We start from the raw sequence: 12,442 nt of genomic DNA on the forward strand, positions 1-12,442 counted from the left end.
TTAATTATTGATATAAAATATATATTAAAATATAAAGTATATATTAAAAATAAATTAAATAATAAATATTTATATACAAATATATGATAATTAATTTTTTATTAAAATTTTATAAAAAAATAATAAAATTAATTTTTTTTAATCTTTTTCTAATACAATTCTAAAAAACAAAAAATATTAAAAATAAAAATAAAAAATAAAAATACAAACCAAAATTCTTCCTAACTTAACACCGGTTGAATGGTAAAACGTAAAAGTATTGGTTTTTTAATCAAGGATGAGTGTTACAAACTGCATATTAGTAAGTAGTAACAATGGTTAAGAGCTGATAAACTTATCTGGTCAAGGATTGAATTTTTTAATCACTTTCTAAAATTATATGAAGTGAAATTTCTCCTATAAAAATAAGATAAATTACACCATTTATAAAAAGAGAATTTAGTTGCTTTCCAAAGTACGATTTATTCTATCTAATATTTATTTTTTATTTTTCTAGTTCTTAGATTTTGATATTGGAGTGACTTTATAGGTACTATCTTTTTTGCCTTTCAAGAACCAGTCTTGCTATCCTATCGAACCAATGGATATTCAATTTCTCTTCACTTAAACAAATACTTTTTGAATCGTCATGTAATTCTCCTGAACATTGGCGTCCTCTGTGAGAATTCATTGGCCTGATAGCATGGCAAGCATTTTCGAAGAGCAGTCTCCTGACTGCCCAGAATCCAACCCTCACCATCAACTTGATCAATTCGAACCTGAAGACTACAACAACCATCCAGCCCATGGAAGGGTAGCCAGCGTGGTCTAAAACCACGCAATACACAGCCAACCAAGAAGACACTCACAGGGAGATAATTGCGATCTAACGGAAACAAGTCATTTCTCGGCCTAGGCGAAGCCACGAACCGAATAATTTAAGAGCTGCGCCATCGGGTGCAATCCCTAGAAGGCAGATTCACCACCAACGAATGCTACGAGACAGAACACACCGGCAAATCGATTTTCCAAACTACCTCCCGTAGAGAATACAGATCAAGAACCCCAAACTACGATTGTGGGAGGCGTAGGAACCATAGCAGATCCCGAGAATCCGACCCTCGCTGAGATGACCGTGGCTAGAGAAACTTCAAACGGTCCACCAAGAGGTCCAAACGGCCCACCAAAAAGGCCCAAACCATTTTTTACGAATAAACCTAAAACGGAACTCGACAAAACGGCTATCTTGGGGACTGATCACCCTAGGACTAATAAAACGGATATCCAAAGATAACAAAACTCAAATATCAAAACGGTCTACCAAGAGGCCTAAACGTCCCACTAAAAAAAGTCCAAACCATTTTTTACTAGTAAACCCAAAACGGAACTTGACAGAACGGCTACTCTAGAAACTGATCACTCCCGAGGTCAACGAAATGGATATCCAAAGTTAATAAAACTAAAATATTAAACGGCCCACCAAAAGGCTCAAATGACCCATCAAAAAGGCCCAAATCATTGTTTACAAATAAATCAAGAAGACAAAATGGCTATCTCGAAGACTGATCAGTCCCAAAGCCAACAAAATGGATATCCAAAGTTAAATAAACTAAAATATCAAACCGACCCATCCAAGGTCCAAATAGCCCACCAAGAAGTTCAAAAAGTCCAAAATTCTTTAAAACACAAAGTACTACTATCCCTAAAGGCAGAAAATTTAAATCCCAATATACGATGAACACACGGAAAACCAAACTCAATCAGTGTGGAGACTAAGCAAGCTTACCCCTCATGCTTTCGGAGGCAACTATTTCGAACCTAGCGTCCGGATTCTTAACCAGCCCAATATACCCGGTCCAAAAATATCCCTGTCATCCTAACGGTCCGGAACTATTTTTACCTCATAATCACTTTTTAAAATTATATGAAGTGGACTCCCTCTCAGAGATCAAATAGTTTACACCAGTTATAAAAGAAGAACTCTACTGCTCTCCCAAATACAAATCATTTTATCCTAATATTTATTTCTTATCTATCTAGCTCTCCGATAATGGTTTTGCAGATACAACTCCCATTCAAAGAATCAGTCTTGTTATTTTGTCGGACCAATAAATATTTAATTTCTCTTCACCTAAAAAAACATTTTTTGAACTATCAGGTAACTTTTTCGAATAATTATCAAATTATATATATAAATTAAAATAATTAGAGTAGTAGTAAAAATATATATTAATAAACTCTAAAAAAAGTAGGAAGGAATTAGTATAAGACTAATCATGTTTTCGTAGTTTTTTAATTAGAGTAGTAGTAGAAATGTAGCTTAATATTTTTTAAATTTGGGAAATAATTAGTAGAAATTTACCCATGTTTAGGTGGTTTTTTTATATATATTAAAATTTACACCCAAATCATAATATAGGAATAATTCGACTTGATTACCAAATTGTATATATAAATAAAATAATTAGAATAGGAGTAAAATAATAGATTAATATTTTTTTAAAAAAATAGGAAAGAATTAGTATAAGACTAGTCATGCTTGGGTAATTTTTTTATAACGTAACGGTAATTAACACCAAAGTTTTAAAATAAGAATACACAATTTGTATATATAAAATAAAATAATTAGAATAGGAGTATAATAATAGATTAATATTTTTTTTAAAAAAATGGGAAAGAATTAGTATAAGACTAGTCATGGTTGGGTAATTTTTTTTATAACTGTAATTAATACCAAAGTTTTAAAATAAGAATACTTCCAGGTAGAGATGAAACAAAAAAATATAGAGCGGAGAAGCTTCTCTTTTATATCAGAGCCTGGTTTCGATCCAGGGACCTGTGGGTTATGGGCCCACCACGCTTCCGCTGCGCCACTCTGATTATTGATATAAGCAGGAATAATCTGGAAGTTTATTACTATGATTTGCAGCGCAGCATGCTGTTCTTCTTCTATGCTTTTAACGTAACCAAGGTTCAATTTTGCTCATTTGGCTTAACAGAGAGATTGAGATCGTTAATTATTTCTGCGAAAATTGAAAGTTTGAAAAAAGAATCAGAAAAGGATGAGAAGGCGGCCTGGAATCGGAGGGTTGCAGACAGCTGCAGCAGCAAGGGATCAGTATCGGTTGCTTGGTGAGAATGTCGCAAAGATCAGAACCGATTTGATGAAGGAACAGCTTGCCACTTTTCGATCCCAGCTTGAAGATTTTGCTCGCAAGCACAAGGTTCCTCATCCTCCTTCATCCCCTTCAAATTATGATTCTCAATCAATTGATTTTAATTCTGAGGCTTTTGTCCTTCCAATTTATTATTGTTATTGTTCAAGAGTTAATGTTCTAAATGCAAAGGAAATAGTTTTGTTGAATTTTAGTAAATTGATTAACGCTTGTAGCGATATCATTAAACCTTTTGAGTTTAATTTCAGTTATTTGTCAATTCTGTGCAAGTTATAGTAGAATGTAATGGATGCTTTTGGTTCCTTTATAGTTCTCTTAGAGAGTAAAGTGCATTATGATAATGCTTGATGAGAAAGTCATACATATGCTATAATCTACTCACTTCGTTTTCTAGTAAATAGCTAATGTTGTTTAACTGTAACACTTGAAGGCTGAATCACATTGGACACTTCATATGATTTGAATTCCCTGTCACAACTTGAATGGTTTATGTTTTGTGATGTTATGTTAGCCTTGTAAAACAATCACATATTAATGGCAAGATTATACACTATTAATTATTAGATTAAATTATTCATACTAATGGTTGATATCACTAGTGCAGAATGACATCCGCAAGAACCCTGCGTTCAGATCACAGTTCCACGAGATGTGTGCTAAAGTTGGAGTAGATCCATTGGCCTCAAATAAAGGTTTTTGGGCAGAGCTTTTAGGAATTGGTGACTTCTATTATGAACTTGGTTTGTAATATCTCTCTAGCTTTTCTTTTCCCCCTTCTTAACAAATGCATCTATTTGTGCAATATGGTCCTTCATGTACAAATATTGATATGCTGTCTGGATAATTGATGTGGAATATCTCAGAATAAAATGTAAGTTCAGGAAACCAATGCTAGGGTGAACATTAGGATTGTGGCTTGGATTTATTATTGCACGTTTAGTAGGAATATGTATTTTATCATTTTATTTCTTGAATTTACTTTTAGGGAAGATAATCAGGAAGGCTTTTAGAATTCTTCAAATGCATAGGCATATATATTATGTATTTATGTGTATGCTAGTTTTTAAAATCACAAGTCTTAACATTATGAAGAAGAGCAGCTACACCCTTAAAATATTTAATCTGGTATTCTAGTAACAAATAAATGCATGACTTTGAATGCTTGGGGTTCATTCTTAATTATTCTCTTGTCTAAGATAACGTGTTCCTGATTGATATGAGATCTATCTTACTTTTATTTGCATTACACTTAATTAATAACTAAGTATGATACTTTTGTTTGACCTTTTTTCTTTTAAGGAAAAGCTTAATTATGCTTTTTTGTTAAAAAAAAAATCCCAAGTGGTTAGTTTCACTATTTTCTTAATATATATGCTAAGAGCCTAAGACAAGCTACTTGGCTAGGCAGGAGTTCAAATAGTCGATATTTGCTTGGCAACTAGACCACACAATGGAGGACTGATCAACCTTCAGGAACTCTGCCATCTCCTTCGTCAGAGACGGAAAAGTGATAGGGGAGTTGTTTCTGAGGATGATTGCCTGCGTGCTATCAGCAAACTAAAGGTCTTGTGAGGTTTCCTATAAACCAGATTATACTGGCTATTCTTGTTTATGAAATGTGATGTACGAAGTATGTCCTTGAGTCGAGCTTAATGTATATTGTTATTATGTCACCTTTTGGAGGACCGAATTCTTCATTTTCCTCAGAAAAATACATAGAAGAAATGCTTCTTGGCCTTTTTGGTTCTAGAACTGAATGGAATTTAAAGTGACCATAAATATCCAGAAAATTTGAAAACAATGCTACCTTTGTCTACTACTGATTACTGAATACTATTGTTATTAACCATTCTGTATATTTATTTAATGTTCTACATGTTTTGTAATTATAAATGGTATTATCGTTGGACTAAATAAATTACAACCCCGATTTGCCATGTCTTAGAGATTTACATGTATGATGTATCCTTGTTTACCCTGTGGTGGTCTCTTACCAACTGTCCAGTGTGCGACAAAAATTTCAGGTGCTGGGTAGTGGTTTTGAAGTTTTTTCAGTTGGTAAAAAAAAGCTTGTCCGTTCAGTTCCAACTGAGTTGAACAAAGACCACAATGAAATTCTAGAGCTTGCCCAGGTAACAACTATCTCGTTCTATGTATGGGGATATGTTCTATATATGCTTGTTTCAATCTGACCCTGACAAATATGACATAGCACTAAAATGAATTTACCTATTAGCCCTTGTGAAATCCTTTTACTAATAGGTTGTGGGGTTGGGAACTTATTTGAACTCACCTTATTGCTTGATGTGGATAATTTGGATATTGTGGTAGATTTTGGGAATATGTTAAAATTGTTGATACATAATTAGCTGGTTAACGTTCTCTAATTTTTGTCCTAGAAGAGTGGAAGTTGCTTAGTAAATTTATTTATAGTCTACCAATAACACAACACATATCTATGGCTTTGTAAATTTATGTTTATTATATATCAATAGAGAGGGAAAAGTGTGGTCATGCTGCAAATATAGGTTTGTTCTTTCATGATTGAATTTAATTTAAGTCTATATTTTCAATTGTGACACGGTTTAGTTCTAAACTCGTGAGTGGCTATTGCATTTAAATTTTTTTGTCGAATACTGAGGGAAATTTTAGAGTGCGTTTGGTTTGCATTTTCATTTTCTGTTTTCATTTTCGTGTTTTCTGTTTCTTGGATTTTGTGATGAAAAAGTGAAATGGATGTGAAAACAGAGAACAGGATTGTTTTCACTTTTCCTTCACAAAATCCAGAAAACAGAAAACACTTAAAATGAAAACAGAAAATGAAAATGCAAACCAAACGCACCCTTACATTTCTTCCTAATATCGATAAGAAAACAGGTACTATGAGCAGATTGACATGTTTTCATCAAATATAGGTTTTATTTGCATAGAGATGCACTCTTAGGGTTTTGGGGTTGAATTTTTATTTTTTGTTTATTTAGTTTTTAATTTGAACTCTTTTGCTTTAGATTTTGTTTTGGTGTTATAATACACATACTTTTATACACGTGGTGCTGAGTCATGAAAAATCTAGTTAGAGCACAGGAATCTTCAATTGTGGTTGTTTGTTATATTGACATGGGTTCAACCTGGATTCCATGTTGGGAAGCATTAGAAGATTTGCTTTCTCTTATTCAGTGTAGCAATGCAATCATTTTACTATGTGAGAGAAGAATTGGTGTCCAATTTCATTTCATTAACACTCTGTACCATATAGGCTCAAGGATATGTGACTGTTGAAGAAGTAGAGAGGCGGCTATCTTGGACTTCGGGCCGTGCTATTGATGCACTTGATACATTACTTGATGTAAGATAACTGACTTTTAAATTTTCTGTAATATAAGTTCTGATGTTGATTCCCTAATATATAATCTGAAATCTCTTGGAATAACTACAGACTGTTTGTTTGGCTTATGCAGGAAGGACTTGCGATGATCGATGATGGCCATCGAGATGGTAAACGGCGTTACTGGTTTCCCTGTGTATCTCCCATCTCATCTTCAATAGGAGTTGATTCCTAACAATTAATTTAATCAGGGAAAAAACACCTAGGTCAGATTTTTTATGACCTATTTTTTTTACTCTTGCAAACGTGCAAGTTGAAACCTGTTGTGTCCTTATTTACTTTGTCCTAAAATGTGCAATTCATTTTCAGTTTATCTAGTTCACAGAATATGGTGTTTAGTTACCTGAAATATGTACTTAATCTTCTACAAGTGCTGCTGAACAATGAAGTATTCATGTACAAAAACTAGCTCCTATGAGCTATTGATAAAGCAGGGTGGTACCAAAACCAATATACTATCTGAAACTGTACTTGATATATTGATTTCAACCATGTATATATATTTTTTTGGTTTTCCATGGTATCCCCAACTTACACGGCTACACCCATTTTAGCTTTTTATGTTTCTGCCTATTCTTCATTCTTAAGAAGGCTTTTATTAAACCCTGCTAATCTCTTTGATATGAAAACCAATAGCGCTTCCAACCGTAATCCCAGTTTTTGCCTCTAATTTGTGACTCTGATCCACTTAAACTGCCGCTTTGACAAGCTTCATGCCTTCGCTTTTTGTTCATGTACAATTTCTTCTGTTTTTGAATGTCCATCTTAACCAAAATTTTCTTTTCCACAATAATCAGAAATCAAAATGTAACAATCTTTTCTATTAAATGATGATAAACCTTTACACGCAAAAGAAGAAGAAAAAATAAATAGTTCCTCAAACATCATAAGGTAAATTAGATTTATAATAATCTACTCATGTTTTCATTGACATAAGCATTGCTTATTTCAACTATCTGAAGGCTAATCTTTGCAATCAACAATGTTTATATAATAAGTGAGGATACATAAGAGGCACAAGCTCTCTCAACAACGTGCAATAATAAATCGTATTAACTATTAACAGAAAAACGAAAATAGAAGAATTATTATACTACTCTTCCACCTTAACTCATGACAACAATAAAGAAGTCTCACGGACCACAAATGCAGTTATAATAAGAATGAATATTATTGAGCTTCGATTTAAGAAGCCATGTCAATCTCCTCCATCCATTCAGACTCAGGCTCACTCCAAGACCTAGGTCTAACTCCAAGTTTAAAGTACACCACCATCTCCATGGCTTCAAAAACCTTGTTTTTATCCAAAAACTCATTCCACAGTCCACTCACTATGCAGTAATTATTGTTATACGGTGGCCGGTGGTGAGCCGAGTGCTGCGACCGCGACACCAGCACACCGGCCTCCTGCAAGGCCACGACGGCTGCAGGAAGCCGGCTCTTCGTCCCATGCGCCCACGCATGAAACTGTTGGCTAAACATAATGCAACCAGCAAACACACCAACAAAAGATTGAACAACTGGATCATGGCAAAGAAGGTTTATAGGAAGCACTGAGAATGTAATGGCACGTGCCAAGGCATGCAAGTTGTTTGAAAACTGGCGCCTAGTGATGGTCCATGGCCACTTATGGTGACCTTGGAAAGCCTCAATTTGGGATCCAAAAAATGGTGTCGAACCATCACCATAGTTGTCAATTCCCCAATGGTACACCCCGGAGCCAAGGTCAGCTAGAATGTAACCGATCCACCCTGCGAAAATCGGCTCCATCAACATATGCATATCAACTGCACCCTTTAATGACTCTCCCAATGAAATGATCAGAGTTGTGCACCCTGCTATCACCCATGCCCTGTGTGACCATGTTGATTGCAAACTCGGATCATTTTCTTTGGGTCGGTCCGTGGTGATTACCACTTTTGGCTGCGGTTGTACAGTCTGTACAATCACAGCCTTAGGCCCAACGACTAATTTGACGTTGGGCCTATGCTTGGTGGTAGTTGAGTAATACTCAGAAGCTCGGCCAGATATTGGCCGGCTTATGAAAATTTTGTGGTGGAAACTGGACGGTAGGTATTTGTGTTGGACTAAGGAGTACATTGGAGATGTGGAAGAGGAGCCAAATTCTTTTGTGGGTGAGAGCTATAATATGAAAAGAAGAAAAAAAGTTGGATATTGAATAAAATTTCAGTAGTGGCTGTGGGAAGAAATGCTGACTATGTGCAAGTAGAAGAAGCTATATGGTGTGGTTGACAAGGAATATGCGTGGTGTTGTGTAGGTCTCAAGGAACCTTTACTTGGTGGTTTCAACTATAATTAAATCCGTGTCACATATTTTCTTTGGAGGTTTTCATAGTTGCACGTTTCTGAAGGGTAAAGAGTTTTTTCATCCAGCATTCTCAACGCTTTGTTCAATTGCTTGGGCCAAGAAAATTGCTATATTATTTTGTGGTCCCTTAAGTATTATTTGGAATATTTGATTGGATGGTGTGGTTCATAGGCTGTGAGCGAGAAATGGAAATATAAATGGAATGTAAGGACGTGTTTCTCCCACGATTATACGATTAGTAGAAGCTAGAAGCAGCATTACACGTAGTAAATTATCAATCAAATTAAGAACAAAAGAGTACAATAGCAAAGGGATATTCCAATCCTAAACCCATTCTTTTCTTTTTATTCTTGCCATTTTAATTTAGGATTAACACTGGTCTTATTTAAATTTAATATGTCCAAATAAAATAAGAAAAATTAGGGCCGTTAAAATGGACTAAATTCATCGGGCTAATCTGTTTATCCGTTTAAATGGACGGGCTTTACCTTTAAAATTAGGTCCGTTTAAATTTTGGGCTAAACGGGCTGAGCCCAATTAATCTGAAAAAAATAATGGGTTAAATGGGTTAGTCTGCGGGTTAAACAAGTGGCCTATTTAATTTTTTTTTACATTTTTTTAAAAAAGGCAGCATATTCAGCTACTATTTTTTCCGATCCGACCTGAAAATTCGATTCATTAACTAAAAAAATATTATTTTTTTAATAATTTTTGACTTAAAAGTGATGTTTTTTGTCAAATATTTTTTAAAAAATAAAATAAAATGATAAATGGACTGACCATAAACGGTCCAGATTAAAAAATTCTGGCCCGCCGCAGACTTAACGGATTGGACCTAAATAAGCCAAACTAGTCCGTTTGATAGTCTTATAAAAAATGACAACACCATTTGAATCAACAGTATCTCTCCTATCTTGATTGGATCGTGACGGATAATTATCTGTTGTATACCAAAATATTTATTTAGGTGACGAATTTTGTTACGGGCAGGATGATTGGATGAACTTGAAGTTAATGTGTACTATTTACTACTTACTCCAATACATATCTAACATAAATAAAGATAATAAAAAATTAAATTTAAAAATATAAAAGATTATAATTTATAAATGAGCGTTTTGTCAAACATACACACATTTGGTTATTTATCATATACATACATATTTTGATGGTATAAACTAAATTTTATTAATTTAAAGTTTTAAACTAAAATAGTGACTAAAATACATTTGAGAGAATTGAATAGAAGTATGACAGGTATGGAACGGGTAGGTTAGGATTTTAAATTTGTGATGTTAGGTCAAAATATGTAAGAGATTTCAATTGGCTCAAATTATTTACTCTTAACTAGATAAATCATTACTCTTAATTAATACACTATCAGTATAATACTCCAAAATTTGTTGGTTATACTTTTGAACAGATATTGATTTTTGGTCCTTTTTTCTTTCTTTGGAAAATTGGGAATCTTTTTTTTTTCCCTCTTTTAACATCCATTTTCTAATTTGTAAGGAAAGCATAAATTTTATTTCAGTATGAATGTACTATCTTATTCAAATGAATTTGGGAGGAGTTATGACTAGACTAAGAAAGTCAAGAAAAGAAAGAAAGTTGGCTAATTATGTACCTTAAACGAAAAAGATTAGACGCTTAAGCTCAAAAAATACCACTAAAGATTAATGTTCATCAATAGGTAGGTAGCCTTTTAGAATTCAATTGTAATTTGTAAAATTCCAAAAATGACATGAATCATTTCTTAGACTACACTTTACTCAAATTTGTTTAAGAAAGAATTTAATTAAAATTAAATATATGTTTTAAATCAAACAAAGCTTAAAAAATCATTAAAATTAACATTCGCTCATAATACCAACTCTTAAGATTATATGTGTATATTAGTTTTTATCTCAAATAATTTTAGTGTACAAAAATATTTTTAAAATTTTAAATTCTTGTTCTTGGTATTGAAAATTTAAGTACTTAAAATGCAATTATTGGGATGATATTTTTTTTTTTGGAAACAATGTAAAACAATAAATTTTTTTTAGATCGTTGATTACAAGTTACAACTCAATCTTGGGCACAGATTCGGTGAGCGGCTCTTGTTTGTGACACCGAAACGTCAAAAAGTAATTTGGCTTACTAGTCGGCTAGGTAGTGCAAAATAAGAATGTTTTATTTTAATATGGTCTTTTCAACAAGTCTAAAAAAAGTAGAGGGGTCACTTTTTAATTTTTTAAATGAAAGTGTATCTCTGTTTACTTTTGATTAGCGAATTTGTTTAGCTCTGCTCAATAATTAACTATAGAGTTTGTAAGTTGACACTCCATCTCCATATTTAAACACGACCGTGTTGATGACCTTCATTTTCAACTGTCACCGGTAGTCGACCTATGTTGTAATTCCAACCGACTTGCGACTATACATTTGATGGCGTCGTTGTCTCGATCAATGGATAGAAGGTATCGATTGTATTATTACTTTGCACTTGATTTTTAAATATCCCATTTTGTTTTCCCAAATTTTGTTAACTTTGTTCAAAGATATCCTTGTAGACGTGTGTTTTCCTAAATCATTGTATTGCTATTATTTGGCAAAGGGTGGCCGGGGATGAAGATATCCCTGTAAGCATGTGTTTCGCTGATGAAGTAGGGTTGTACGATGGATCAAACCATGGAGTTAGATCAGACGAGGGCGATGGCTTTGTAGGCATGGATTTGGATGAGTACGAGTTAGAAGAAGACGAAACATAACACGATCATTGTGGAGAGGCGAATGGCGGTAATGGAGAAAGGGTTGAATTTGAAGACAATTTGGACGATGTCAGAGGATTGTATGGTAATTTTGTGGATGATAATTTATACACTGTTGATTTTGGCCAAGTGTTAGGTTTGATTGATTTTGTGAACTTGAGTAGGGAGGAAGTTTTTTGCTTTCGTTTCGTAGATGTTGACCTTGCATTTGATTTCTACCAGGCCTATGCAAATCACCATGATTTTAGTAGGAGATGTTCCCGGACTGAAAAGTGTACCAAAGTAAGGATACGGCAGGACTTTGTGTGCCACCGAGAAGGATTCAAATCGTTGAAGTTCTACTCAATTCCTAACCGGAAAACAAGACTAAAGGCCGAGACATGATGTGGATACCCTGCAAGGATGCAGGTTCACATGGACAATGAATCAGGATATTGGTACATTGCGTACTTTTTAAACGAGCATAACCTCCGCTCTTGATTTGCGATTTTCTTCCATGCTTCCAAGCCATTGGAAGATAAGCGAAGTGGACATTGAGCAAATGAACGAAATGCGCAAAAGGGCGTTCCCATATCATGAATGCAGGGTTTTTTGGTGAGTCTAGCCGAAGGGTATGATAATGTCCCTTACACAACAAGGGACATGCACAATGTAAATGCGAAGCAACGAAGGAATGGTGGCCTAGATGTGGATTCGTGTTTAAGGTATCTCCAAGAGTGCAAGACAAATGATCCAGCATTCTACTACAAAGAAGTTGTTGACTGGAACAGTGTGTTTCAACATTTATTTTGGTGTGATGGTACTAGCCAAATTGATTACC

General features: G+C 34.2%; 2 protein-coding genes across 2 annotated transcripts; one reads left to right on the top strand and one right to left on the bottom strand.

Annotated features, from left to right (window-relative positions):
• Window positions 1-2,934: 2,934 nt before the first annotated feature.
• LOC107479869 (vacuolar protein sorting-associated protein 22 homolog 1) lies at window positions 2,935-7,007 on the top strand. Its single transcript, XM_016099998.3, has 6 exons — window positions 2,935-3,203; window positions 3,760-3,895; window positions 4,564-4,718; window positions 5,180-5,287; window positions 6,412-6,501; window positions 6,614-7,007. Exons 1-6 carry the CDS (start codon window positions 3,042-3,044, stop codon window positions 6,713-6,715), a joined length of 753 nt encoding a protein of 250 aa, XP_015955484.1. The 5' UTR covers window positions 2,935-3,041; the 3' UTR covers window positions 6,716-7,007.
• A 339-nt stretch (window positions 7,008-7,346) lies between these two features.
• On the bottom strand, window positions 7,347-8,481 carry LOC107479953 (fatty acid desaturase 4, chloroplastic; the record flags this gene model as incomplete). Its single annotated transcript, XM_052260540.1, is given in 1 exon segment — window positions 7,347-8,481. A coding segment is annotated over 1 exon segment (756 nt), but the record flags the coding sequence as incomplete, so codon positions are not given.
• Between the last annotated feature and the right edge of the window lie 3,961 nt (window positions 8,482-12,442).

Source organism: Arachis duranensis, chromosome 1 (genome assembly GCF_000817695.3).
Source record: "Arachis duranensis cultivar V14167 chromosome 1, aradu.V14167.gnm2.J7QH, whole genome shotgun sequence".
Lineage (NCBI taxonomy): Eukaryota > Viridiplantae > Streptophyta > Magnoliopsida > Fabales > Fabaceae > Arachis > Arachis duranensis.